Source organism: Bos indicus x Bos taurus, chromosome 3 (genome assembly GCF_003369695.1).
Source record: "Bos indicus x Bos taurus breed Angus x Brahman F1 hybrid chromosome 3, Bos_hybrid_MaternalHap_v2.0, whole genome shotgun sequence".
NCBI classification, from domain to species: Eukaryota; Metazoa; Chordata; class Mammalia; order Artiodactyla; family Bovidae; genus Bos; species Bos indicus x Bos taurus.
Window position 1 is genome coordinate 52,191,714 of NC_040078.1, and position 27,722 is coordinate 52,219,435.

Sequence of the window (27,722 nt, forward strand, 5' to 3'; positions counted from 1 at the left end):
AGGTAGGTTCTTGAATACAAATTTCTTTATACCAACATCATTCTTTTTCATTAAAAAATTATCCTCAGTAAGTATAACCATTTGCAAACTATAGAAGCCTGAACAATAATATAACAGTAGTAATAGTGGTAGTAATGAAATCTTCATTTATTAAGTGCTTATCATATGGTACATGCTAGGCTGAATATTTTAAATTTCATCTTGTTAATCTTTACAATCTTATTGGTATAGAGCCAGTGTGTAGCAGAGTGTCTGGCATATATAACAGGTGTTTGTAAATATTTGTCAGTGAATGAATGAATCCTTAAAGAGGCAAAATGTGCTAAATGTGATGTCCCAAAGCAGCATTAAAAATAAATAAGTACAGAAAAATAAATGAGAGAAAAGAAGTAAAGAATGGACATAACCAAATGAACAAATGCTGAAATTTTATAGGTCACAATGATAGCCAGCTGCAAGGAATTTCTAGATGTACAATTAAGAATAAATGAAAAGAAAGCATTGAATACTTTGAACAAAGATCCAAATCGGACAACTATCAGGTACAGAAATTAAATGTTTTAAATAATTTTTAAAAAGGTTTCATTCAGCTACAATAAGTAATAATAATAAAAGTTTGCCTTGTTTATTTCCAGATTTCCAATGGAAGGAAGGATTAAAACAAGAGAAATGAAAGTAAATTGGTAAAGAAAATTAATTGTTAAATGTCTTAAAATATTGATTACTTGTCCATGATTCATATTTATGAAGGTATTTTATAAGTTTAAAACATTTTAAATTTGTTTCCTTAATACAAAGAAAGAACATTTACATAAGAATGAGGAGTCAGCATGCAGATGTAAAATTAATTTCTCCAAACTCCCAAGTCTTTAATTTAAAAAGATAACTTGTGAATTTTTAAATCAACAAACACTGAGAGTGTGATCTGTTGAGGCATGGTAGACAATAGAAAGAAGATGTGCTTCTCATCTACAAGAACTTTCAAGTTGGCTTGAATGAGAACCATGTGTATAAAAATAATTGACGGTATGAAAACACATATAGTAAGTGTCTGTAGAACATTAATGATATTCTGCTGCTGCTGCTGCTAAGTCGCTTCAGTCGTGTCCGACTCTGTGTGACCCCAGAGACGGCAGCCCACCAGGCTCCCCCGTCCCTGGGATTCTCCAGGCAAGAACACTGGAGTGGGTTGCCATTTCCTTCTCCAATGTATGAAAGTGAAAAGTGAAAGTGAAGTCGCTCAGTCGTGTCTGACTCTTAGTGACCCCATGGACTGCAGCCCACCAGGCTCCCCCGTCCATGGGATTTTCCAGGCAAGAGTACTGGAGTGGGGTGCCATTGCCTTGGAAAGACATATTAAAAGAAATAACCTGAGTGAAGGAATGCATATGTGATAATGGGGTGACTGTTATGCCAGCAATGGGAAGTCTGTATAGAGGAGAGTAATTGGAAGAGTAAACTAAAATTACATTGTAGCTTTTAATGACTTTACTGGGTTTGCAGTCACACAGGCAATGATACTTTTTCTAGATGCCAAGTGCTTGGTTTTCTAAGTAGCTATATCTTAGTGTTAATCAACTTGATTTAGATCACGTGAGTTCAAGTAAAAATGATTTTTTTTCATGGGGCTCAATAAAACCAGTTGGCCAAAGAATTTCCTTTTGTCTCCTTAGCTAAAGGAAGTCACTCTTTCTCTAGGATACTTCCTAAAGTCTTATTAAACTTTATCTCCCAAATACCTTGACATCTCAGAAACAAACTTCTCACTGTTGTATACTTATTCCTCAGGCAGATCTATAGCTTGGAGGGCAGAAGTTAGTGTTCTGTTTTTTAGCCATATTTCTCTAGAAATTTAAATATCCCTAGAGATCATACAGAACTTAGAGATCATGTACCCAAATCCTCTCATTTTACAAATGAAGTAAGTGATGCCTAGGTAAGTTCTGACTTGCTTGAGGTTATGGTGCTATACTGAGGACAGCTGTAGAATTAGAATCTAGGTCTCTTGAGTGTCACAATGGATTTCTCAATATACCCTGTTGCATTAACTACTGAGTCAAATTAAATCAAGGTATTTTTGCACAAGCATCTTGTTGGGAACACTATATTTGCAATTTTAATGCTTTCACTTACACCTTGCCTTAGATTGGATCATGCATTCTTTTGATTAGGACTATCAGATTCTTAAAATTCATGACTTTCTAATTATTTCTATATGTATCATAGGGCTTCCCAGGTGGCGCACGTAGTAAAGAACCCACCTGCCAGTGCAGGAGATGTAAGAGACCGGGTTCAATTCCTGAGGGTCAAGAAGATCTCCTGAAGGAGGGCATGGCAGCCCACTCCAGTATTCTTGGCTGGAGAGTCCCATGGACAAAGGAGCCTGGAGGGCTACAGTCCATAGGGTTGCAAAGAGTCGACACAACTGAAGCAACTTGGCACACATGCTCACATATGTATCATAAATTAGCTTCCTTTTGTAATTTTCCACCTTATGTCACTACTTGACTAGGAAGAGTGACTGTCTGGGAGGCATTTTCTTAATCTAAAATGTACAGTCTTTTGGTGGGTAATGAAGGCTAATATTTACCACTTTCATGTCTCTCTCATATTCTTATTACTTTGCTGAATATCAGATCAGTTCTTTTACAGCCAGGTGTTAATCCTCTTAATTTTAAAATTTTATCCTTCAACTTTCTGCCCTTTATCACTGTTTTTTAATTTTTCATAATTCTGAGGTCTATCTTCTTCAGGATTAGCTCTGTTTCCTTTGGTATTTGTCAATGAACTTATAGGATGTGTTTCCAAATCAGTGATTTCTTTTCATATTTGTTTCTTCTTATATAATTCTTATATAAATCACCTTTATAATAAATAATGCATAGATTCATTTTTAAAGATTCAAAATTAAAATTTATAAAGCAAAAAATCAGGTCTCCTTTGACCCCCAGAAGTAACTATTATCAGTAGTTTTCTGTGGGTCATTCCAATTTCCTTTCTATTTATTTAGTACATATATATTTAATATGTGCTAATAGACATGTTATGTCTGTATATAAAAAGATCTTACTGTAATTATTGCTCTTGTGATATGAAGATTCTATATCAGTACCTACACATGTTAATCTCATTTATTTTAATACCAATGTATATTTTAACAGCAATGTATTCTATAGTATGAACATACTGTAATTTTTAACCATTCCTTTATTGATGAAGAGTTAGATGGCTTATAAATTTTTGCTATTACAAATAAGGCTGAAATGAACTTCTTTATATTTATGCCATATTTTTCAAGAATTTCCAGGTGAAAGGATATACATGAGAAGATTTAATATTTAATGCAAATTGCATTCAAAAAGCTTCTCTTATTTACAGTTGTCATCCACAGTGTAAAAAGAATGATTCCATACATCCTCCCAATACTTGTTTTGTATCTTTGAAGTTTTGTTAATCTAATGAGTGAAAAATTATATTAAAAAATTTTCAAATCTGTATTCCTGTCTTTCTGCCTTGCTTTCCCACACTTTCACACTGAGTACATGGCTAGAGCCAAGTGCAAAGGAGACAGAGAAATGTCTTGTTGTTACTGTGCCTTTATTAAAATTAGGATTCTGCTATTAAGATGGAAATAGAAAATGAGTGTTACGTAGATAAAGCAGTCTGCCACATATCCTAAGATCATAGGACTTTTCCTATCATCTCTTCTAATACTTTAAAATCATTTGATTTTTATCTAAAGGCTTCTCATAGGTTTGGAGTTAATTTTTATGTGTGATAAGAATTTAATTATATTTCATCCCTGAAAGACAGTCAGGAGTGTTTAATAAATATGTTGTCTTTCTCTCTTTGCTGATTGATTTGGAATGCCATCTTCACATAAACTAAATTCCTAAGGGTGTGATTCTGGACACTTCCTGTTAGTCTGTTTATTTTGTTGCTATGACAATACTACATTGCTTTACTTACTACCATTTTATTGCATGTTTTGTTATCTGGTAAGGCAAGTCCATTCTTACTGTTCTTTAAAAAACATTTTGAATATTCCTGCATTTTTCCTCCCTATGAACTTTAGAATCAGTTTGTCAAGATCTAGGAAAAGGCCTTTTGAAATTGGTTTTATAGATTAGTTTGTGGAAGAATTCTTCTTTCTCGGTACTGAAATCTAAAAGTATGATATCTCTAGCCATCTACTCAGATCTTTCTGTGATATTTTATAACTCATCATTTAGGTTTTATATTTCTTCTTTAATTTTTTTTAATTGGAGGCTCATTACTTTACAATATTGTAGTGATTTTTGCCATACATTGATATGAATCGGACATGGGTGTACATGTGTTCCCCATCCTGAGCCTCCCTCCCACCTCCCTCCCCATCTCATCCCTCAGGGTCATCCCAGTGCACCAGCCCTGAGCACCCTGTCTCATGCATCAAACCTGGACTGGCAATCTCTTTCACATATGATAATATACATGTTTCAGTGCCATTCTCTCAAATTATCTCACCCCCGCCTTCTCCCACAGAGTCCAAAAGTCTGTTCCTTACATCTGTGTCTCTTTTGCCATCTTGCATATAGAGTCATCGTTACCATCTTTCTAAATTCCATATATATGCATTAATATACTCTCTTTGTGCTTTTCTTTCTTACTTCACTCTGTATAATAGGCTCCAGTTTCATCCATCTCATTAGAACTGATTCAAATGTGTTCTTTTTAATCGCTGAGTAATATTCCATTGTGTATATGTACCACAACTTTCTTATCCATTCATCTGCCAATGGACATCTAGGTTGCTTCCATGTCCATAGCTTTGACTATATGGATCTTTGTCAGCAAAGTGATATCTTTGCTTTTTAACACACTGTCTAGGTTTGTCATAGCTTTCCTGCCAGTGCTTTACAATTTTCAGAAGTTTCACACACATGATTTCGTATAATGCCATAATAATTCTATATTCCTCCTACCCTTATATTGCCCTGCCCCCATCTCTCTCCCCACTGGTAATCACCAGTTTGTTCTTTGGATCCATGAATCTGTTTCTTTTTTTTTTTTTTTTTTGCTTTATTCACTAATTTGTTGTATTTTTTAGATACCACATAAAAGTGATATTATATAATAATTGTCTTTCTCTGTCTGAATTATTTGACTTAGCATGCTGTGCTGTTCTTAGTCGCTCAGTCATGTCCAGCTCTTTGCAACTCCATGGACTGTATCCATCCGTCTATTGATGACTCTTAGGTTGCTTCTGTTTGGGGATTGTAAATAATGCTGCTATGAACACTGGGGTGTATAACCATTTCTAAATAGATGTAACAAAATAATTTTCAGAAGCATATATTGTAGCCAAAAAATAATTAACCTGTTATGTTGTTGTTTAGTCCTGTCTGACTCTTTTGCAACTCCATGGACTGTAGCCTGCTAGGCTTCTCTGTCCATGAGATTTCTGAGGCAGGAATACTGGAGTGGGTTACCATTTCCTTCTCCAGAAGATCTTCCTGACCCAGTGATCAAATCCATGTCTCCTGCATTGGCAGACAAGTCCTTTTTTACTACTGAACCACCAGGGAAGCCCCAATTAGTCTATAGTTTCAGCTATATACATCCATTCTGAGATGTGAGTTAGTTGCTTCTTTCTATTTTCATATATTGTTTACTAAAAGCAAGCCATGAAATATAACTATTCTACCCTTTGTCTTTGTATACCAGTTTTTGATCTTATAAGAGATCCCCCCCCAGAACATACGAGTCTAATGATTTTAGTTAGAATCTTAGGGGGATTTGCATATCAAGGCCTGGTTAGATAAGTAAACAGATAAAAGAGGTAGCAAAGACCTGAGATACAGTAGTTACAATAGATAATAACTCCTTTTCTCCCCTCTTACCACCACTCAAATTTTTATAGCCAAGCAACTGCTTGTTTCTAATAATCAACTAATAAGCTGCTGCTGCATCGCTTCAGTTGTGTCCGACTCTGTGCAACCCCATAGACTGCAGCCCACCAGGCTCCCCCATCCCTGGGATTCACCAGGCAAGAACACTGGAGTGGGTCGCCATTTCCTTCTCCAATGCAGGAAAGTGAAAAGTGAAAGTGAAGTCGCTCAGTCGTGTCTGACTCTTAGCGACCCCATGGACTGCAGCCTAGCAGGCTCCTCTGTCCATGGGATTTTCCAGGCAAGAGTACTGGAGTGGGGTGCCATTGCCTTCTCTGACTAATAAGCTACCAACCTTCAAATGTTGAACAGAATCTTCAGCACCTAACAGGATGCTTTATAAATCAGCAGGCACTTAATAAATATTTGTTGATTATATAAATTGTGTTGTTTTCTATAATACTTATATATAGTAAAGTTCAAAGACAGAGCTGCATTGGAGAAGAATATGGAAACAATTTTAGATGTATTGAGGTGGAAAGAAAAAACAGTCTAAGTGCAAGTGCCCTGTGATCACTTGAAATTTATCAGTCTAGAGATTATAATGAAAGTCTTGAGAAGAAATGAGATTTTTTTTTTGAGAAAAAGAGAGGTTGAGTGAGTAAAGAAGAGTAGAGAAATAAGAACTGACTGAGAGGTTGGGAAGAGAAGTCAACAATGACTTGCAACAATAATGATAAAAGATACAGAGCTGTATAATGTCACAGAAATCAAGGCAGAGAGGAATTTTAAGAAGACAGACTTCAGCCACTGTGTCAAATATTGTGAGATAGTAACTTTTAAAAAGAAATAATGAAATTTCTTCTTTCCCCAGTCTTATTCAGGCTCAGCTAGGATGCATTCCCGTACAAGACTTTGCTTTGACGCAAGATACCGCAAAGATTTTCAGAAATGGCTCACGAATTACAAGATGTATGTTATAGGCTTATTAGATTTTCAGTATTTCCCCAGTAAAATAGTATACTAGATTTAATACTGGAAACTTTTTTTTTTTTTTAGGGTTATCAGATTTTGTGGCTACTCAAGAAAAGTTTGCGGTATTATTGAACAGTTTGATTTTAGCTAAATGTTTTAGATGTAAACTTTGGGAAAACTCTCCACATGTATCCAAACAGCTGGAAAAAATTGGTAGGTAATGGTACAGGTAGGCAGTGTATCAATGTCTGCAATTTATTTTTGTTTTTCACTGTTAGGAAAATTGTTCTATGATGGTAGACCTTTAAGGAAAAGTGTGCCTATGGGCCTAAGTAAGTTACTGTACTTTCCTTCTCTTGAAAATCTGATTTTCATTTTCTTCTGCTTAAAGAATTCATTTGAAATCAATTTGGAAATCTAACAAAAATGAATACTCTTATTTTAAAAATTGTTTTGAAACCAAGAGTGAAATTTTGTTTTAGTAATTAGGTAACTATATTGTGTTCTTTCTTCTACTTTTATGACTATTTGGTTTTGATCTCAATGACAAGGTACAGAGCTAGCAGTCCTGGTCATTCCTAATTCATTACAAAAAATTATGCCACTTATTTGTATCTTTTCCTCTTTTTTCAGTAACATTTCAATGTTAGTACTGATTTTCATAGAGATACTATAAAATTCTGTAGACAAATTTATTTCCTGTTGGGATCTAGCTCAGAACACGAACTGAAAAACTCTAGAGGGTGCTATTTACAAAGACTGGGATATGCCTCAAACACTTTGGAATTTTCCAGTTTGGTGTCTGGCTTTGTGACCCTACTCCTTCTTAGATAGCTAGGACTCCAAAAAGACAGTTGTTTTTTCATGACTGATAGTCTTATTAACTGTATAACTTTATATGCATCTTGGGGACATTAAAATTTTAGATAATGGGTTGCTAAGGGTTCTCTGATTATTCCTTAGAACAAAGATCTCTAACTATTTTGTGAGGAAGTACTACTTTGTATTTCCTTGACGTTTGAGATCAGTGAGGGAAATCAGTCAGGAGCTGACCAGTCCTGGGAGCTGGGGTGAAGGTGGAGATTGGATCATGTAAGTAAGATCAAAGTAGAAAGTTTCTTGATTAATGGCTCACCTTCCTGTCAGTATATAAGTGGTGGCAAAGCAAATGCCACACCCACTCCACAAATACAAGATTTCTGAATTAGGGAGGAGGTTACATACAACATTTAGGAAATCACAACTTTCAGAAAAATTTGAACTTAGGTAAATGGTTAATAATATTATAGCACTAAAACACTTATCTTAGAAAAGTAGAAAGGTCTCAAAACAGTGATTTCAGTTTCCATGTTATGAGAAAAAGAGCAAATTAAGCCCAAAGTGGGCAGAAAATAAGAAATAATTTTGAAAGAACATAAATAAATTAAAAACAAAAATATAAATGAAACAGAAACATGATTATTTTAAAATCATTAATACTGTAGTCAGACTGATCAAGAAATAAAGAGAAAAGATACAAATTTCCAATAACAAAAATGTGAGATATAACTATAGATCTTATAGATAACAAAATGATAGAAAGAAAATGTTATAAAACACCTTATATCATTAAATTCCTCAACTTTGATGAAATGGGAAAATTCTTTGAAAACACAAATTGACAGAGTCCACTCAAGAAGAAACAGCATGAGTAGGATATATTTATTAAATAAATTTCTGGTTTAAAACTTACAAAGAAAACCCCATGCATAGAAGGCTACACTGGTGAATTCTACTGAACATTTAAATAAGAAGCAGTATTAATTCTAAACACTTTTTCAGAAAATTTAAAGGGTGGGGGGTGATAGTTCCCAACTCATTCTATGAGGCCAGCATTGCCTTGTTATCAAAACCTAATGAAGACATTCAAGAAAAGGACAGACCAGTAGCTCTTAGTAATATAAATGAATTAATTCTTTATAAAATTTTAACAACTTGGACCAGTGATAAATAAAAGGGGGAACATATCATGGCCAAATGTGGTTTATTCCAGCAATACAAGATGAGTTTACCACTTGATGTCAATCAGTGTAATTTATCATATTAACAAACTAAAAAATACCAGATGGTCATCTCAGTAATGTTAAAAAATTTGACAAGATGCAAAATCCATTTCTAATAAAACTCTCAACAAATTTAAAAAGGAAGGAAATTTCTCAAACTGATGAAGAACATCTATGAAAAACCTATAGCTAACATTATATTTAATAGTGAAAGACTGAATGCTTTACCTCTAAGATCAGGAATGAAATAAGGATGCCCACTGTTACTAATTCCAGTAAACATTATACTAGAGGTTCTAACCAGTACAATCAGCCAAGAAAAAGAAATAAAAAGGGTACAGTTTAGAAAAGAAAGAAGTATACATGTTTTTATTAATACATGATCAGATGGTCATCTGTGTAGAAAATTCCATGGAAGGTAGGAGAGGTTCAGCATGGTTGAAGGATACAAGGTCAATGTGTAAAAATTAATTTTATTTCTACATACTAGTAAGAAAAAATCAGAAGCTAAAATTAGAAAAACTATGCTTTATTAGTTTTCTACTGCCATTATAACAAATTACCACAAACTTTGTGACTTAAAGCACCAGAAATTTATTATCTTTAAAGTTCTATAGATTTCTGATGTGGGTCTCACTAGGATAAAATCAAGGTTTGGCAAGGCTGTTTTCCTTAGGGGTGAATCCATTTTCCTGCCTTCAACTTCTAGAGAATACTTGATTCCTTGATCATAGCCCTTTTCCTCCATCTTCAGAGGCAACAAGTGATCTTAGATTTGGCAGAGATATCTTAGATACAGTGCAAAAGCACAAACTATAAAAGAAAAAAAGTGGATTTAATCAAAACTTAAAACTTTGCTTTTCATAAAATACTGTTAAAGAAGGAGGAGGAAGAAGAGAAAATAAGCCACCAGACTGTAAGAAAATATCTGCAGAACATATATGTTATGGAGGACTTGTACTTAGAATATATAATAAAACAAACCACTGAATAAAACAGTGGGCAAAAGATTGAAACAAACATAATCAAAGAAGATGTGTGAATGGCAAATAAGTACCTGAGAAGATGTTCAACATCATTAGTCATAAGAGAAATGCAAATTAAAATGACAATGTGATACCAATACACATCCACACAATTAAAATTAAATTTGTTAATTTAATTATATTTATCAAAATTTTATTAAATTTATTAATTTAATTTAGCACACTTAAAATTATACAGTACACATAGTACACAATTAAAAATTGACAGAGTGCTGGAGAAAATATGGTTCAACTGGAACTCTCACTGTGGAAATGTAAAATGTTAAAACCACTTTGAAAAACCATTTGATTATTTCTTTAAAAGTTCAGCATAAACCTACCATGCCACGTGGTCCTGTCATGGTTAGGTATCCAAGAGAAATAAAACCATGTAGACACACAATTCTAGTAACAAAGACATTTGAAAACAGCCTAAATATCCATGAACAGGCAAATGGAAATTAGTGTTATATCCCATGGTATGAATATATATACTCAGCAATAAAAAGGCATGAATGTTGACACAAATAACAACATGGATGAATCTTACAATATAATCATACAGAGTAGAAGAAGCCAGACTAATTACATTTAAATGAAAGACTAGAAAATAGAATAGTAATAGAAAGCAGATCAGTGGTTGCTTAGGGACAGTGTGGGAAGGGCAGGACAAATTACAAAGGGGCACAAGAAAACTTTTAGAGGCAATAGTGTTGTTTATTAGCTTGGTTATAGTGATAGTTTTTCATACACAAACACATGAAATCACATGTCAAGTTTATTGTAAATCAGTTATATTCAGTCAATAAAATTGTAAAAATGAAAAAATATTCACTCACCAAATGAGCAAAAACTAAAGTCTTGTGGGGAGATAAAATAAGGTTATGAACATGCTCATGCAGTGTTGGTTGGAGCTTAAGTCTAACGGTGTCAATTAAATTGCACAATCTTTTTAAAACAGCTGTTTCACTAACAGTTAAATTTATAGAAATATTTCCACAAAGGTACAAATATAAATTTGTACAAAGGTACAAATTATTTACCATTGCATAATCTTAAATGATCATGGCATCTGGTTCCATCACTTCATGGGAAATAGATGGGGCAACAGTGGAAACAGTGGCAGACTTTATTTTTTGGGGCTCCAAAATCAATGCAGATGGTGACTGCAGCCATGAAATTAAAAGACACTTACTCCTTGGAAGGAAAGTTATGACCAACCTAGATAGCATATTCAAAAGCAGAGACATTACTTTGCCAACAAAGATCCGTCTAGTCAAGGCTATGGTTTTTCCTGTGGTCATGTATGGATGTGAGAGTTGGACTGTGAAGAAGGCTGAGCGCTGAAGAATTGATGCCTTTGAACTGTGGTGTTGGAGAAGACTCTTGAGAGTCCCTTGGACTGCAAGGAGTCCAACCAGTCCATTCTGAAGATCAGCCCTGGGATTTCTTTGGAAGGAATGATGCTAAAGCTGAAACTCCAGTACTTTGGCCACCTCATGCGAAGAGTTGACTCATTGGAAAGGATTCTGATGCTGGGAGGGATTGGGGGCAGGAGGAGAAGGGGACGACAGAGGATGAGATGGCTGGATGGCATCACTGACTCGATGGACGTGAGTCTGAGTGAACTCCGGGAGCTGGTGATGGACAGGGAGGCCTGGTGTGCTGCGATTCATGGGGTCGAAAAGAGTCGGACACGACTGAGCGACCGAACTGAACTGAATCTTAAATGCTCACCAGGAGCAAAATGATTAAAGTATGAATTATCCATAAAAATGATTATTAATAAAATTTCACTATATTTGAAGAAGTCAGTCTTTCTGACTTTCTAGAATATTGTCAGTCTGGGCATCAGTTGCATTCTATCCCTTCCAAATTGTTGAACACAAACATGTTTTTCACACTTCCTCAGTACAGCTGAACAGAAAGAAACAAATATTGCCCAGCAAAATTCATGCAATAGAGAAGTGAGAGAATCCAAACAAAAAAGTAAATTGAGCATCAGGAAAAAATAATGAATACAAGTTGATTTTCAACAGTGTTTATCAGCTAAAAATTAAAACTCAGGAAAGGTTTTAAGGGAAAATTGAAATTAAAATTAAGGAATTAAGAATACTAGGAGTTGTGTCTTAGGAATGAGTAAGAGAAATTCTCAAAAATAGTCAGCTTTGAGTAAAGAAAGGAGTATCATACCCTGCCCAGTAATATATGTTCCTTAAACAAGCTTGTACTACTTTGGAAATTTATACTTCTGACAATATTTTCTATTTGAGGATTTGGCTAAATTCATTCATGTGAGTATAAGAATTAAAAATTACAGTTTCTTAAATGCATGAAGAAAGAGAAAATGTACAAAGGCAGAAGAGCTCTTTGTGTTTAAGAGTTCTTTCTGTTTAAGGAGCAAAATTAAAGTTGATGTGGCTGCAGTATAGTCAGCAAGAGGGGAATGGCAAGAAATTAAATTGGAGAGGTAGGCTGTGGTCAAGTCACTAGGTAAGAGAGTTTTAAATTGCCACTTTATTCTAAATGCAATGGAAAGACATTGGAAATTTTAGGCAGAAGAGTAAAATTATCTAAATTAGTACAGCAACAGAGAGAGAACTCAATTTCTAAGACAAATGCTCAGAGAGCCATAGCTTCATAAAGTAATATTCCATCCCTGAATCATGTTGCCTTTAAAAAAAAAAAAACACGAGTATAACCATAAATGTTTCTTGGTACTTGCTCTATGGATGACATAAGGTAAAACTAAGGGGTTGAGACATCACGTGAATCAAAGAATTCCTCTTTATTTTATAAAGCATATGCGTGTTCTATTTGAGTTTGAAAAAATAAATATGAACAACCAAATAATGTCACAGACCAATCAATCCAATTGAGACTATCTTTTTAAAACTTTAAAAATCATTAGTCTGCTCTCAGATTTTATAGTAATGTAGATGTTAAATATTTAAGTGTAGATTTAGTTTAAAACGTATTGTTTAAAAACTACTGTTTGATTAATTTTCCACAGGTATAACATTATCAAATGCTATGGTAAATGCAGGTTTGACTTCCTTTAAAAAAATAGAAGAAACAGATGCAAGGGAACTTGAGCTGGTATTTAATATTTAATTATTCCTAATGTTACTTGAATTCTGTATACATTTCAAAGCCTGACATTTATATCTTTATTTCTACTAAAAAAATGATTTTCCCTATCATAGTCATTAAAATGCCTGACATTTATATCTTTATTTCTACTAAAAAAATGATTTTCCCCATCAGAGTCATTATATATTTTTAATTTAAAATTTTGGGTAATAAGTGTATTAAAACTATTAACTCTAAAAGATATTTTACTAAAAGAGTTTTTAGTGTTATAGTAAGAATATAATGATATAAGTATGTTGTTTTAGATTTTAAATAGACATCCCCCTTTTGGAACTCAGATAAAAGAAACAGTGATGTATCTACCAAAATATGAACTTGAAGTGGAACAGGTAAATATTTTCTATTTTTCATATGTTTTGATTTTCAGGAATAAAGCTACCCATAGCTGATTTGGAACTGAGTATAAGTAGTAAGGTTATTTTTAACACATTTTGTGCCTATCCTTTTTTAAAGATTACAAGATATAGTGATACCATGGCAGAAATATTAGTGACTGTTATATTAAGAAACTTTGAACAGCTACAAACTAAAAGAACAGCATCAAATTCTCACTATGTCACCTTGATCATAGGTGATGCAGATAATCAACTGGTTTTTAAGCACAAAATTATGTAAGTATGAAATTTCTGTTTATTTTATTTTAAAGCATGTATTATAAAAGAAAAATTCTGCTGAAGAAAAGAGTAGTAAAATAATGGTGGGGTCAATTAAATTACATTTTCCTGATTCTATAATGGGACATAGGAAATTGTCTATTAAAGAAGGTATTAATATTAGGTCTGTTTTAGATTATTTAGTACTCAAATTAACGAAGTATAAAGTCATTGGTTTGAAACAAGTAATAGGTGACCTTTAGGAGTAGCTCTAATTCAGTATTGCTGAACTTTCTTATTTTGTTGCTTTTCTCCTATAATTCATGACCTTATTACTCTTTGAGTGCAATCTTCAAAATATGTTTTCTATTTCTGTATTAAAATTTAACTGCTAGAGCCACTATAGGATCCAGGCAACCAGATCCAATAGATGAAGGAGATACCTTGCCTTATATTTTGTTCTGTAGCATATCATTCTATAATTTTCACTTCAGCCTTTTTTCTGATACTCTTATATATTTTCTCCCAGGGGTGTCATAAGCAAATTCTGAGGATAATAGTTGTAGCTGCAACTAATACTTTTTGAGCACTTAGTAAGTTCCAGGTATTGAACTGTTTAATCATTATGTAGGTAGTCTATAGCAAAAACTAGATTCGAAGCCCAGCATTCTGAGTCCAGAGTCTATGCTCCTAAGCATATAATATACCTATGAGTTCAGGATGGTACTAACTGAAATGGGAATCTACTAACTGTTGCCAGTGTACTGGAAGATACTTTCCTAAAACACCCCATGCAAGGATCCTAAAGAGATATGCTTTTCACTGATAATTACTCTCCTGCAACTAGCCTTAATACACTTACAGAGAATATATAATTATATAAATCTTTATTCTCTGTGACAAGTAAATCTAATGACTTTGACTATAGAAGGCTAAAATAAGTTCAATCACAGAATTGACTGCTGGTGATATGATGTTATTAGGTACAAACTATTTCATATCATTTAAAAAATACTCAAAGTTCTCACAAATCCATGTAACTTATGTATAGCCATTTAAAAGTGGTAGTGATTTAAGGGCAAGATCATAGGTTATCAAGAACAACTATATGTACAGGTGGGCTTGAAGTGATTGTGTGCAACTTAGAACCAGCTGTTGGGTGAACATATAGTTAAGTAAATTATGGAAATGGTAGCTCCATTGAAATTCCATTTTCCCTATCCAAAGAACTTGGGGAAAGTAGTTTTCAGAAACTGACTTAAGTTTACTACCAGATGCGATATACCTTAGTATCAGTTAGCCCTTGACAATTAATTTATTATTTCATTTAACATTCAAGATCACAATTTAAATGACACATTGCTTTTTTCAGGGATTCTGTTTTGCTAAAAGCTGGAAATTGGGCTAAAAAGTTTGATGTGAGGAGAGCTCTTAAATCTGAAAATCTTAGCATAAATCTAATTAGTTCAGAATATGGTAAGTTCATTGAAATAATGAATACATGAATGTAAAAAATATGATAGCACTTAAAAATTTCCTTTATGTAAACAGAAAACATAAGTGATATTGTATAAAAATAATTTAAGTAAAATGAATAATTTTAAAGGAAGTTTCATGTATTTGGGTATGTAAAGATAATGTAGACTAGGATAATAAAATTAAATTTTCGTCTGTTCATTTATAGACATTTTCTTTTTTAAGGTAAATTTCAATTATTGTAGGAGCATTGATTTTTATTTTTATGAAAGATGTGTACTTTTTCACTTGTTATACTTTTCTAAAGTTTCTTTAAAACATTTTTATTTCCTGAACTTGTTAGACTTTTTAGTTCAACAAAGTATAAAATATAAGAGGTATAAAAATAAATAAATGGTCTCATGCATGAATATATATGACTTAAGCATTTGTATGCTTTTTTTTCTTTTTCCAGTTGGACTTGATATACAGCGCAAATTTACAGTCTTTTACTCAGGACCGAAGAGATTTGGAAATCAAATAATTATACAAAAAAAATCAGAAACAGAGATTTCCCATTCTGAACATTCAGATAGATCTACTGTAGCAGGCCCCAAAAAAGGTAAATAGCTGTGTTTATTCCTGTTTTGCATTAAAGCAAATATAAGGCTGGGGATGGTATCATCAGTATAGTATTGCTTCATTTAGATTGTGGATACTCTGGAATTAGATGTTTCAGTTCAGTTCAGTTCAGTCGCTCAGTTGTGTCCGACTCTTTGCGACCCCATGAATTGCAGCACGCCAGGCCTCCCTGTCCATCACCAACTCCCGGAGTTCACTCAGACTCACGTCCATCGAGTCAGTGATGCCATCCAGCCATCTCATCCTCTGTCGTCCCCTTCTCCTCCTGCCCACAATCCCTCTCAGCATTAGATGTTTAGGCTTTCTAATAATTGCATTAATAATATATAGTAGGAATTCTTATAGTTAGTATTTGTCAAATTGGGGTGATTTTTTATTTCTCCATCAGTTTTGAATGAGATCCTTGCCGGGTACAGTAATCTTGGTTGTAGGTTTTTCCCTTTCAGTTCTTTAAATATATCCTGCCATTCCCTCTGGCCTGCAGAGTTTCTGTTGGAAGATCAGCTGTTAAATGTATGGGGTTTCCCTTGTATGTTACTTGTTGCTTTTCCCTTGCTGCTTTTACTATTCTATCTTTGTTAGTTTGATTGGTATGTGTCTTAGCATGTTTGTCCTTGGTTTTATCCTATATGGGACTCTTTGCCCCTCTTGGACTTGACTGATTATTTTCTTTTCCACGTTGGGGAAATTTTCAACTATAATCTCTTCAAAATTTTCTCATACCCTTTCTTTTTCTCTTCTTCTTCTGGGACCCCTATAATTCGAATAGTGGTGCATTTGATATTGTCCCAGAAGTCTCCGAGACTATCCTCAGTTCTTTTCATTCTTTTTGCTTTATTCTGCTCTTCAGAAGTTATTTCCATCATTTTATCTTCCAGCTCACTGATTCATTCTTCTGCTTCAGGTATTCTGCTATTGATTCCATCTAGAGTATTTAATTTCAGTAATTGTAGTATTTGTCTCTGTATGTTTATTCTTTAATTCTTCTATGTCTTTGTTAATTGATTCTTGCATTTTCTCCATTCTGTTTTTGAGATTTTTGATCATCTTTACTGTCATTATTCTGAATTCTTTTTCAGGTAATTTTTGTATTTCCTCTTTATTTGGACTTCTGTGTTTCTAGTTTGTTCCTTTATTTGTGTAGTATTTCTCTGCCTTTTCAATATTTTTTTTTAATTTATTGTGTTTGAGGTCTCCTTTTCCCAGGCCTCAAGGTTGAATTTTTTCTTCCTTTTGGTTCTGCCCTCCTAAGGTTGATCCAGTGGTTTGTGTAAGCTTTGTATAGGGTGAGATTTGTGCTGAGTTTTTTGTTGTTGTTGTTTTTCCTCTGATGGGCAAGGCTGAGTAAGGTGGTAATCCTGTCTGCTGATGATTGGGTTTGTATTTTTGTTTTGTTTGTTGTTTAAATGAGATGTCCTTCACAGGGTGCTACTGGTGGTTGGGTGATGCCAGGTCTTGTATTCAGGTGGTGTCCTTTGTGTGAGTTCTAACTATTTGATACTCCCTAGGGTTAGTTCTCTGGTAGTCTAGGTCTTGGAGACAGTGCTCCCACTCCAAAGGCTCAGGGCTTGATCTTGAGCTGTAGAGATAACCTTCACCATTCATGGCCACATAGAGGCTGGCCTTCACCCATTGGATGGCCACCACATGCAGGCCCACAGGGATTAGATTGAAGAGGGTGTAGTCGCTGTTTTCATCCTTGGTCCCATCGACAGCACCATCTGGGTACATCCTCAGGAAATATCCCTGCTGGCTGAATACCATCGTCACAATTCCTTTCAGCTGAGGTTCACTTAGCCTGCTGCTGGACCTCAGGCTCCTTACAAAGAGACACTGCAGCATTTGTACTCCTTTCTTCAAAGAAAGCTCAAAAATCTTCTGCGGTGATTTTTGGCGAAAAAAATTGACTAGTTTTTATATATGTTTCCCCTTTTCATACCCACTCCATTCTTATGGCCATGTTAGGGAGATAGTAAGTGATATACAAGAATTAACAGATTTGATAAGACAAAGCAGGTGACAACTTTTTTTTCTTTATTATGGGACATTCAAATAGAGATTCAAATAAACATTCAAATAGAGAGTAGAAAGAAGTGTATATGTACCCATCATCCACCTTAAACAGTTCTCAGCTCAGGGTTCATATTTCCCCTTGTATTTTTTTGAAGAAAATCAGATATTATATTATTTCCTCCATAAATGTTTTAGTATATATTTGTAAGGATTTAAGAAAAAATAACTGTATTACATAAAAAACTGCTGCTGCTGCTAAGTAACTTCAGTCGTGTCCAACTCTGTGCAACCCCATAGATGGCAGCCCACCAGGCTCTGCCATCCCTGGGATTCTCCAAGAGCACTTCAGTTCAGTTCAGTTCAGTTCAGTTGCTCAGTCGTGTCCAACTCTTTGCACTAATGGTAACTAATTATTTTCCAATACTGAGTTAATGTTCAAATTGTTGATTACTCATAAATATCATAGATATATCATCTTGATACCATCTAGATATACCAGATTGGCTCCTGAATCCTTTTGCTATGTCCTTAGTAGTTTTGATCGCTTTCATGCTGTATGGGATGATATGATGTTCTAGGCTTACCTTTAATAATTCCAGCCTCAGACCTGTAATAAGCCTTTTCTCCAAAGATCCCTGGTTTCTTTTCATGATAAATAATTTGTGTGCTTGAGGAGCTCATTGCCATTGAGAGATTATCTCTTACCTTTTTCCATGCACAGAATTATGAAATATGTGATTTTTTGTTTTTAAAGACAAAATACATAATTTATTTATAGTTAAATGTCCAAATAAAATTCAGAGCTATAGTTTTTATCCTTAAAGTCAATGGTCTATACTCAGTGATCTGTATCTCCTTTCTGCCATGCTGAGAAATTTGATTCTCAATGATTACAAAAATGATAGAATGCTACTAATCTTCTTTATTCTATATTATACACACAATTAGTTGTTGTTTATCAAGTTAACAGCACCAAACTGCACTTTTTTTGGCTGCATCACACAGTTTGTGGAATCAGCCATTCACTATGTTTTCCTGACAAAGCAAAAAGCAAACCCTTGCTGGTGGAATATAATGTAGTCCAAAATCTGTAGATATAATGTCTGCCATACAATAAGAACTTACAAAACCTGCAAAGAGGCAGGACCATATGACTCATAATTAACTATATAAGAAAATGAAACAGGCCTGTAGGTGATTCAAATGGTAGAGTTGGCATTTAAAGATTATAAAACAACTGTGATTAATATTTTCAAGAAAATAGGGGGAGGAAATATACAAAATTAATGAAATGATGGAAATTTTCACCAGAAAATTGGAATTCCTAGAGATTTAAATGAACTTTCTAGAACTGAAAAATGTAGTATCTTAAGTGAATAACTCATTAGGTAGGTTTAATATTAGTTTGGATATGTTCAAACACAGGATTTATGAACTGTTAGACATATCAATAGAAAATATTCAAATGGAAGCCCAGAGATAAGAGAACAGAAAGAACACAAAACAGTATAATACTCAAAATGATAACATATGCATAAAGTCTGAGTAGAGAAAGAATGGGACAAATGCAGTATTCAAAGAGACAGGCTGAGAACATTCCAAAACAGTGAAAGACATCAATCTACAGATTCAGAATTTCAGCAAGCCCAAGAAGAGATAAATACACAGAAGACCACATAAGACTGAAAATGAAGAGATAAAACATGAATTAACAATATCAAGAATGAAAAAGGTGATATCATTACAGATCGTATAGGCATAAAAAATCTGCTAAGATATTATAAATAACTTTACCAATAAATTTGACATGATTTAGGTAAAAAGGAACAAATACCTTAAGAAGAAATCTTACCAAAACTGACAGAAGAAAGAAAATCTGAGTAGTCTTGACCCTAGTAATAAAACTGAAGAAATTTAAAAAGATCTTTACATAAAGAAATCCTGAGGTTCAGATGACTGCATTTTCTTATATAGTTAATTATGAGTCATATGGTCCTGCCTCTTTGCAGGTTTCATAAGTTCTTATTGTATGGCAGACATTATATCTACAGATTCTGGATTATGTTATATTCCACCATACAAGAGATGTGGCTATGCCCCCTGGATCAGGAAGATCCCTTGGAATAAGAAATAGCAACTCACTACTATTCTTGCCTGGAAAATTCCATGGACAGAGGAGCCTAGTGGGGTACAGTCCATGGGGTCACAAAGAGTCAGACATGACTGAGCACACAGAACAGCACAGCAATGTAAAACTTACCCAAACTTTTTTATAAAAAATGAATATTTTCTAATGTTTTAATTTTCAAAAGCCAGCATGACTTTGACTTCAAAACTTGGCAAGGACATTAAAAGAAAAAGAAATTGTTCAAACTATTAGCAAGTGGAATCTAGCTACATATTTAAAAAGCATAATACAGTACAGTTAAGTATAGCTTATTCTACCTGTGCAAGAAAGCCTTAGCATTTAAAAATGGATCAATATAATTCTTACATTAACAGGGAAAAAAAAAACATGTGATCCTTTTTATGGATGTCAAAAAAAGGTTGACAAAAATCCAGTGTTTTTATTAAAAATATATAGTAAATGTTATACACAATATTGAAATATTTTTTAAACTTTCTTATTTAAATGGAGAATGATGAAATGGTCTTCTCTATTACTACTTCTTTTTAATATTGTGGTAAAAGCCCTAGTCAGTACAACTATTTAGAAAAAGAAATATAAGGGATAAGGATTGGGAAGGAAGAAGTAAACTATCATTACTTGAAAGCAACATGATTATGTACCTAGAAAATATAAAAGACTCTGTGGACACACTATTAAAATTAGTATATAAATTTAGAAACATCACTGGATACAGAGTCAATGTTAAAAACTTCCCATCAAAAAAGAATAAAATGCTTAATAAATTTGACAAAATGTTAAATTTTGTTGACAGTGCAAGATGTGAGCACTGCAAACTATAAAACAGCATTGGAAGAAATTAAAGAAGATGTAAATAGATGGAAAAATATACCATGTTTGTGGATTAGAAGTCTTAATATCACTAAGATATTTAGATATTTAGGCAATATTTCCTAAATTATTTCAAAAAATCAATGCAATCCCTATTCAAAATTCCAGCTTCTTTTGACAGAAATTTACAAGTTGATTCTAAAATTCATACGGAAATGTAACGGACCCAAAATAGCCAAATCAATCTTTAAAAAAAGAACATACATGGAGACTCACAATTCCTGATTTCAAAGCTTACTATAAAACTTAATCAAGGTAGTGTATTTGTGTTATGTTGTTAGTCACTCAGTTGTGTCTGACTCTTTACGACCCCATGGACCCTCTATGCTCCTCTGTTCTTGGGATTCTCTAGGCAACAATACTGGAGTGGGTTGCCATTTCCTTCTCAAGGGGATCTTCCCAACCCAGGGATCGAGCCTGGGTCTCCCATATTGCAGGCAGATTCTTTACCATTTGAGCCATCAGTGATTCCCAAGATAATGTAGTACTGGTATAATAATAGACCAATAGAATATAATTGAAAGTACAGAAATAAATGTACTAAATGTAAATGTAATAAATACATCTATGGTCAATTGATTCTGATCAAAGATGCCAAAACAATTCAGATGGGAAAAAACAGTGTTTCACCAAAAATGGCTAGGCATCTGGATAACCACTTGCATTAGTTTGAACCTCTACTTCATCCTACATATAAAAATTTACTCTGAATGGATCAGTGACCTAAAGATAAGAGTTAAAATGTAAAACCCTTAGAAGAACACATGAGTGTATATTTTCATGACCTTGGATTAGGCAGTAGTTTATTAGATATGACACTCAAAGCTCAGGCAACCAAAGGGGGAAAAAAAAAGCAGATGAATTGAACTTTATCAAGATGGAAAACTTTTGTGCTTCAAATGAAACTATCGAGAAAGTGAAGAAAAAGTATGTGGAAAACAATCCATAGAATGAGAAAATATTTGCAAGTCATATATCTGATAAAAGAGTAGTATCTAGTATATATAAAGAAATCTTACAGCTCAACAAATAAAAAGACAAACAACCCAATTAAAACTGGTCAAAGAATTTAAGTAGATATTTTTCAAAGAAGAACTACAAATGGCCAATATACAACATGAAAAGATGTCCAACATCATTAATCAATACAGAAATTCAAATCAAAACCAGGGTGTTACCACCTAGTAGGATGGCTTTAATAAAAAAGATGGACAATGACAAATGTTGGCAAGGATGCAGAGAAATTGAAACTCTCACACTTTTGGTAGTGGGGATGTGAAATTGTGCAGCTGCTTTGGAAAACATTTTGTCAGTTCCTCAAACAGTTAAACATAGAATTACCATGTGATCTAGGAATTCCTCCTTTAGGTATATGTCCAAATGGATTAAAAAATACTCATAAAAATGTATTTGTGAATGTTTATAGTAGCGTTATTCCTAACAGCCAAAAAATAGAAACAACCCAAATATCTATCAACTAGCAGATAAGGAAAATGTGGCATATTCATTTAGTGGAATGTTACTCAGCCATAAAGAAGAATAAACTACTAATATATGCTACAACATAGATGAACCTTGAAAACATTCTAATTAGAGAAGCCAGTCACAAAAGATCAGATACTGTATGATTCCATTTATATGAATCTCTATAATAGACATATACATAATGACAGAAAGTAGATTAGTGATTCCAAGAGAAAGGGGCAAGTAGGTTGTTTGTCTTGTTTATACTACATTCTCTTTGGACCTTTGTTCTGGCCACTATTTTTACGACAGCAAAATTATCAGTAGCTAGCGTAACCTTCTTTTATTCAGGCCAAAGTCCAAATTCCTAGAAGGAAAGAGATACATCCATTTAAGAAAGACAATTTAGAATTAGGATTGCACTGAGAGTATATAAAATCAAGGCTATCGGTAGTGATCCTTTACCATGTACAGAAATTATCAAAGATAGCTGGACTGTGTAAGAGAAGACTAAAGCAAAGGTACAGAAAGAAGCAAAGGTGAGAACTCTAGAGCTGAAGTTCTACTGACTTTCCATTTCTTGGTTTCAGTCCCTCCTGATCCCTAGCTGCCATACTGCTTTTGGATTCTGTGAGATAACAACAACAAAAAAAAGGTGTCCTTTTCATTATAAGACTGGAAGGCAAAAGTAGGAAGTCAAGAGATACCAGGAGTCACAGCAAAGTTTAGCCTTGGAGTATAAAATGAAGCAAACTAACAGAGTTTTGCCAAGAGAATGCACTGGTCATAGCAAACTCCCTCTTCCAGCAACACAAGAGATGACTCTACACATGGACATCAACAGACGGTCGATACTGAAATCAGACTGATTGTATTCTTTGCAGTCAAAGATAGAAAAGCTCTATATAGTCAGCAAAAACAATACCTGGAGCTGACTATAGCTCAGCTCATGAGCTGCTTATTGCAAAAGTAAGACTTAAATTGAAGAAAGTAGGGAAAACCACTAGGCCATTCAGCTATGATCTAAACAAATCCCTTATGATTATATAATGGAAGTGACAAATAGATTTAAAGGAGTAAATCTTGCAGACAGAGTGCCTGAAGAACCAGATAAGAGCAGAGGTTCATAACATTGTACGGGAAGTGGTGACAAGAGCCATCCCCAAGAAAAAGAAATGCAAGAAGGCAAAGTGGTCTGAGGCACGAAGGCAAGAAGGTCTGAGGAGGCCTTACAAATAGCTGAGAAAAGAAGAGAAGTGAAAGGGAAAGATATATCCTACTGAAGCCAAAGTTCCAGAGAATAGCAAGGAGAGATAAGAAAGCCTTCTTAAGTGAACAATCCAAAATGATAGAGGAAAGCAATAGAATGGGAAAGACTAGAGATCTCTTCAAGAAAATGAAGATACCAAGGGGAAATCTCATGCCAACATGAGCACAATAAAGGACAGAAATGGAAAGGACCTAACAGAAGCAGAAGAGATTAAGAATAGGTGGCAAAAATACAGAGAAGAACTATACAAAAAAAGGCCTTCATGATCCAGATAACCATGATGATGTGGTCCCTCACCTAGAGCCAGACATCCTGGAGTGTAAAGTCAAGTGGGCCTTAGGAAGCATTACTACAAATAAAGATAGTGGAGATGATGGAAAGCCAGCTGAGCTGTTTCAAATCCTATGATGCTGTTAAAGTGCTACACTCAATATGCCAGCAAATTTGGAAAACTCAGTAGTGGCCAGAGAACTGGAAAAGGTCAGTTTTCATTCCAATCCCCAAATTAGGCAGTGCTAGAGAATGTTCAGACTACTATACGGTTGTGCTCATTTCACATGCTATCAAGGTAATGCTCAAAATCCTTGAAGCTAGGCTTCAGCAGTACCGGAACCGAGACCTTCCAGATATACAAGCTGGATTTAGAAAAAGCAAAGGAACCAGAGATCAGACTGCCAACATCTGCTGGATCATAAAAAAAATCAAAGGAATTCCAAAAATGACATCTGCTTCATTGACTACACTAAAGCCTTTGATTGTGTGGACCACAACAAACTGTGGAAAATTCTTAAAGATATGGGAATATCAGACCACCTAACCTGTCTCCTGAGAAACCTGTATGCAGGACAAGAAGCAAGTTAGAACTGGACATGGAACAACGGATGGTTCCAAATTGGGAAAGGAGTACATCAAGGCTGTGTATTGTCACCCTGATTATTTAACTTATATGAAGAGTACATCATGCAAAATGCCAGGCTGGAAGACTCAAGCTGGAATCAAAATTGCTGGGAGAAATATTGACAACTTCAGGTATGCAGATAGTACCACTCTAGTGGCAGAAAAATGAGATGAACTAAAGAGCCTTTTGATGATGGTGAAAGAGAAGAGTGAAAAAACTGACTTAAAACTCAATATTCAAAAAACGAAGATCATGGCCTCCAGGCTAATCACTTCATGGCAAATAGATAGAAGAAAAGTGGAAACAGTGACATATTTTATTTTCTTGGGCTCCAAAGATACTGTGGATGGTGAATGCAGCCTCAAAATTAAAAGAGGATTGCCCCTTGGTAGAAAAGCTATGACAAATCTAGACAGCATATTAAAAAGCCAGAGACATCACTTTGCCAGCAAAGGTCCATATAGTCAAAGCTAAGGTTTTTCCACTAATCATGTACAGATGTGAGAGTTGGACCATAAAGAAGGCTGAGCACTGGAGAAGACTCTTGAGAGTCCCTCGGACAGCAAGGAGATCAAACCAGTCAATCCTGAAGGAAATCAACCCTGAATACTCATTGGAAGGACTGATGCTGAAGCTGAAGCTCCAGTACTACTGGAAAAGACTCTACTGGGAAAGATTGAAGGCAGGAGAAGTAGGGTGAGGCAGAGGATGAGATGGTTGGATGGCATCATGGACTCAATGGACATGAGTTTGCACAAATTCCAGGAGATAGTAAAGGACAAGGAAGACTGGCAGTGCTGCAGTTCATGGGATCACAAGGAGTGGGACTCAACTTGTTGGCTGATCAACAATGTAATATATTTCCACCAACCCCACAAGGGGTTTTTTGTTGTAACTTTTTGTTTAAAATAGCTTGAATTGTTTCTGTTGTTTGCAACTGTAGTGGAAATTAGGATGTTTATTATACTTAGTATTAGCATGAGACTTTTTAAGAGCAAAAGTCCCACAGATTTTCAGTATGACCCTGTAGAAAACAGATCAAAGATGCCTCCTATCAGGCAAGTGTTTTATTACACACATACTCCATTCACATACACATATTATATATACAACCATCTCATTATACATTCTGATTTATACAGTCAGATTATATTTGAAATTTACATTATATCTGAATTACATCTGAGTTATACATTCTGGATATAGAATTCAGTTCTTATATACAAAATCAAATATCCCCAAATAAAGATGTGTAATTATCTCTTCATGTATGACATACATACACTACCTGCATTTCCTTTCTCAGTAAAGTTACACAATGACGGAATCATAGATTTACCCTACTGCTACTGCTAAGTAACTTCAGTCATGTCTGATTCTGTGCAACCCCATAGACTGCAGCCCACCAGGCTCCCCCATCCCTGGGATTCTCCAGGCAAGAACACTGGAGTGGGTTGCCATTTCCTTCTCCAATGCATGAAAGTGAAAAGTGAAAGTGAAGTCGCTCAGTCGTGTCCGACTCTTCGCGACCCCATGGACTGCAGCCTACCAGGCTCCTCCGCCCATGGGATTTTCCAGGAAAGAGTACTGGAGTGGGGTGCCATTGCCTTCTCTGATTTACCCTACTAAGGTTGTGAAAATAGCCTTTCAAAACAATACAAATTTCTGTTTTTCTGACCTCTTGTCTGACCATATTATTAAATGTTAAAATATTTAGTTCATAAAATCTAGTTGCTTAAATGATTGTTTCCAAATATGCTTTCGGGTTCAACAAATATTTTAATATTTTATTTTGTCAAATTGTAGGACCATATTTAGACAAAAGTATATACCTTAGAGTACATAATAGAATTTAAAATTCTTATTATGCTTCCTATAACAGTTTGAACAAAGGTTCATCTAGTCAAGGCTATGGTTTTTCCTGTGGTCATGTATGGATGTGAGAGTTGGACTGTGAAGAAGGCTGAGCGCCGAAGAATTGATGCTTTTGAACTGTGGTGTTGGAGAAGACTCTTGAGAGTCCCTTGGACTGCAAGGAGATCCAACCAGTCCATTCTGAAGGAGATCAGTCCTGAGTGTTCTTTGGAAGGAATGATGCTAAAGCTGAAACTCCAGTACTTTGGCCACCTCATGAGAAGAGTTGATTCATTGAAAAAGACCCTGATGCTGGGAGGGATTGGGGGAAAGAGGAGAAGGGGACGACAGAGGATGAGATGGCTGGATGGCATCACTGACTCGATGGATGTGAGTCTGAGTGAACTCCGGGAGTTGGTGATGGACAGGGAGGCCTGGCGTGCTGCGATTCATGAGGTCGCAAAGACTCGGACACGACTGAGCGACTGATCTGATCTGATCTGATAACAGTTTGAAAACATTTTCTAGCTGTAGTTTCTCACAGTCCAATAGATAAAAAATTTTGTAAATTTTAAGGAAAAATATTTTTGCTATTTTTTTAAGATCAGGCAGTGTGAAAATACACATTTTCAGTTGTAAAAATTGTTTTAACTTTTATTTTTAGCATTTAAACTTCTTATCCTTTAAGAAGCACAAGCTGGTTGGATGTCATCACCGACTCAATGGACATGAGTTTGAGTAATCTCTGGGAGTTGGTGATGGACAGGGAGGCCTGGCATGCTGCAGTCCGTGGGGTTGAAGTATGGGCTTTGTTTCATTTGAAGAAAATTAATTTGCCATTAATAAGTTCATTTGCATTGGCTATGCCTTTTGAGTATGAAAATTTAATGTATTTGAAGAATGCAAGGATAATATCAGTGCCCAAGCACTTTGGAAGTATGTACATTTAAATACTAGTCAAAAGGCAGTCTGCTTTTCTTTATACTTTTCAGTGTATATATTCATTAAATTGCAAATCAAGGACTCCAATTCATCAGTGTTACCCTTTTTTTTTTTGATAAATAACAAAATGATAGTATAATATTTGACAAAAATTAAAATGAGGTTTGCCTTCTCATTTAAAAAGTAAAATTATAAAGTACATCAATGCGATTACCATGTATCAGGAACTACAAAATGAAAGTAATATTCTTTTAAACATATTAACTCCAGAAGCTATGAACATCCAAATTATTTGAATTTATAGTTAAGAGGGGGGCTTCTCAGGTGGCGCTAGTGCTAAAGAACTCAACTGCTAATACAGGAGACAGAAGAGCTGTGGGTTCTGTCCCTGGGTTGGGAAGATCCCCTGGAAGAGGGCATGGCAGCTCACTCCAGTATTCTTGCCTGGAGAATCCCATGGACAGAGGAGCCTGGCGAGCTATAGTACATGGGATCACAAAGAGTTCG

General features: G+C 34.8%; 1 protein-coding gene across 1 annotated transcript in view; it reads left to right on the plus strand.

Annotated features, from left to right (window-relative positions):
* HFM1 (HFM1, ATP dependent DNA helicase homolog) overlaps nucleotides 1-27,722 on the plus strand; it is a 109,941-nt gene that overhangs the window by 52,649 nt on the left and 29,570 nt on the right. Inside the window, exons 21-29 of the mRNA XM_027536541.1 lie at nucleotides 436-542; nucleotides 636-683; nucleotides 6,745-6,842; nucleotides 6,930-7,058; nucleotides 12,926-13,011; nucleotides 13,311-13,394; nucleotides 13,519-13,676; nucleotides 15,031-15,134; nucleotides 15,589-15,735. Of these exons, the coding sequence (XP_027392342.1) occupies nucleotides 436-542; nucleotides 636-683; nucleotides 6,745-6,842; nucleotides 6,930-7,058; nucleotides 12,926-13,011; nucleotides 13,311-13,394; nucleotides 13,519-13,676; nucleotides 15,031-15,134; nucleotides 15,589-15,735 (961 nt within the window). The remainder of the gene's footprint in view (nucleotides 1-435; nucleotides 543-635; nucleotides 684-6,744; nucleotides 6,843-6,929; nucleotides 7,059-12,925; nucleotides 13,012-13,310; nucleotides 13,395-13,518; nucleotides 13,677-15,030; nucleotides 15,135-15,588; nucleotides 15,736-27,722) is intronic.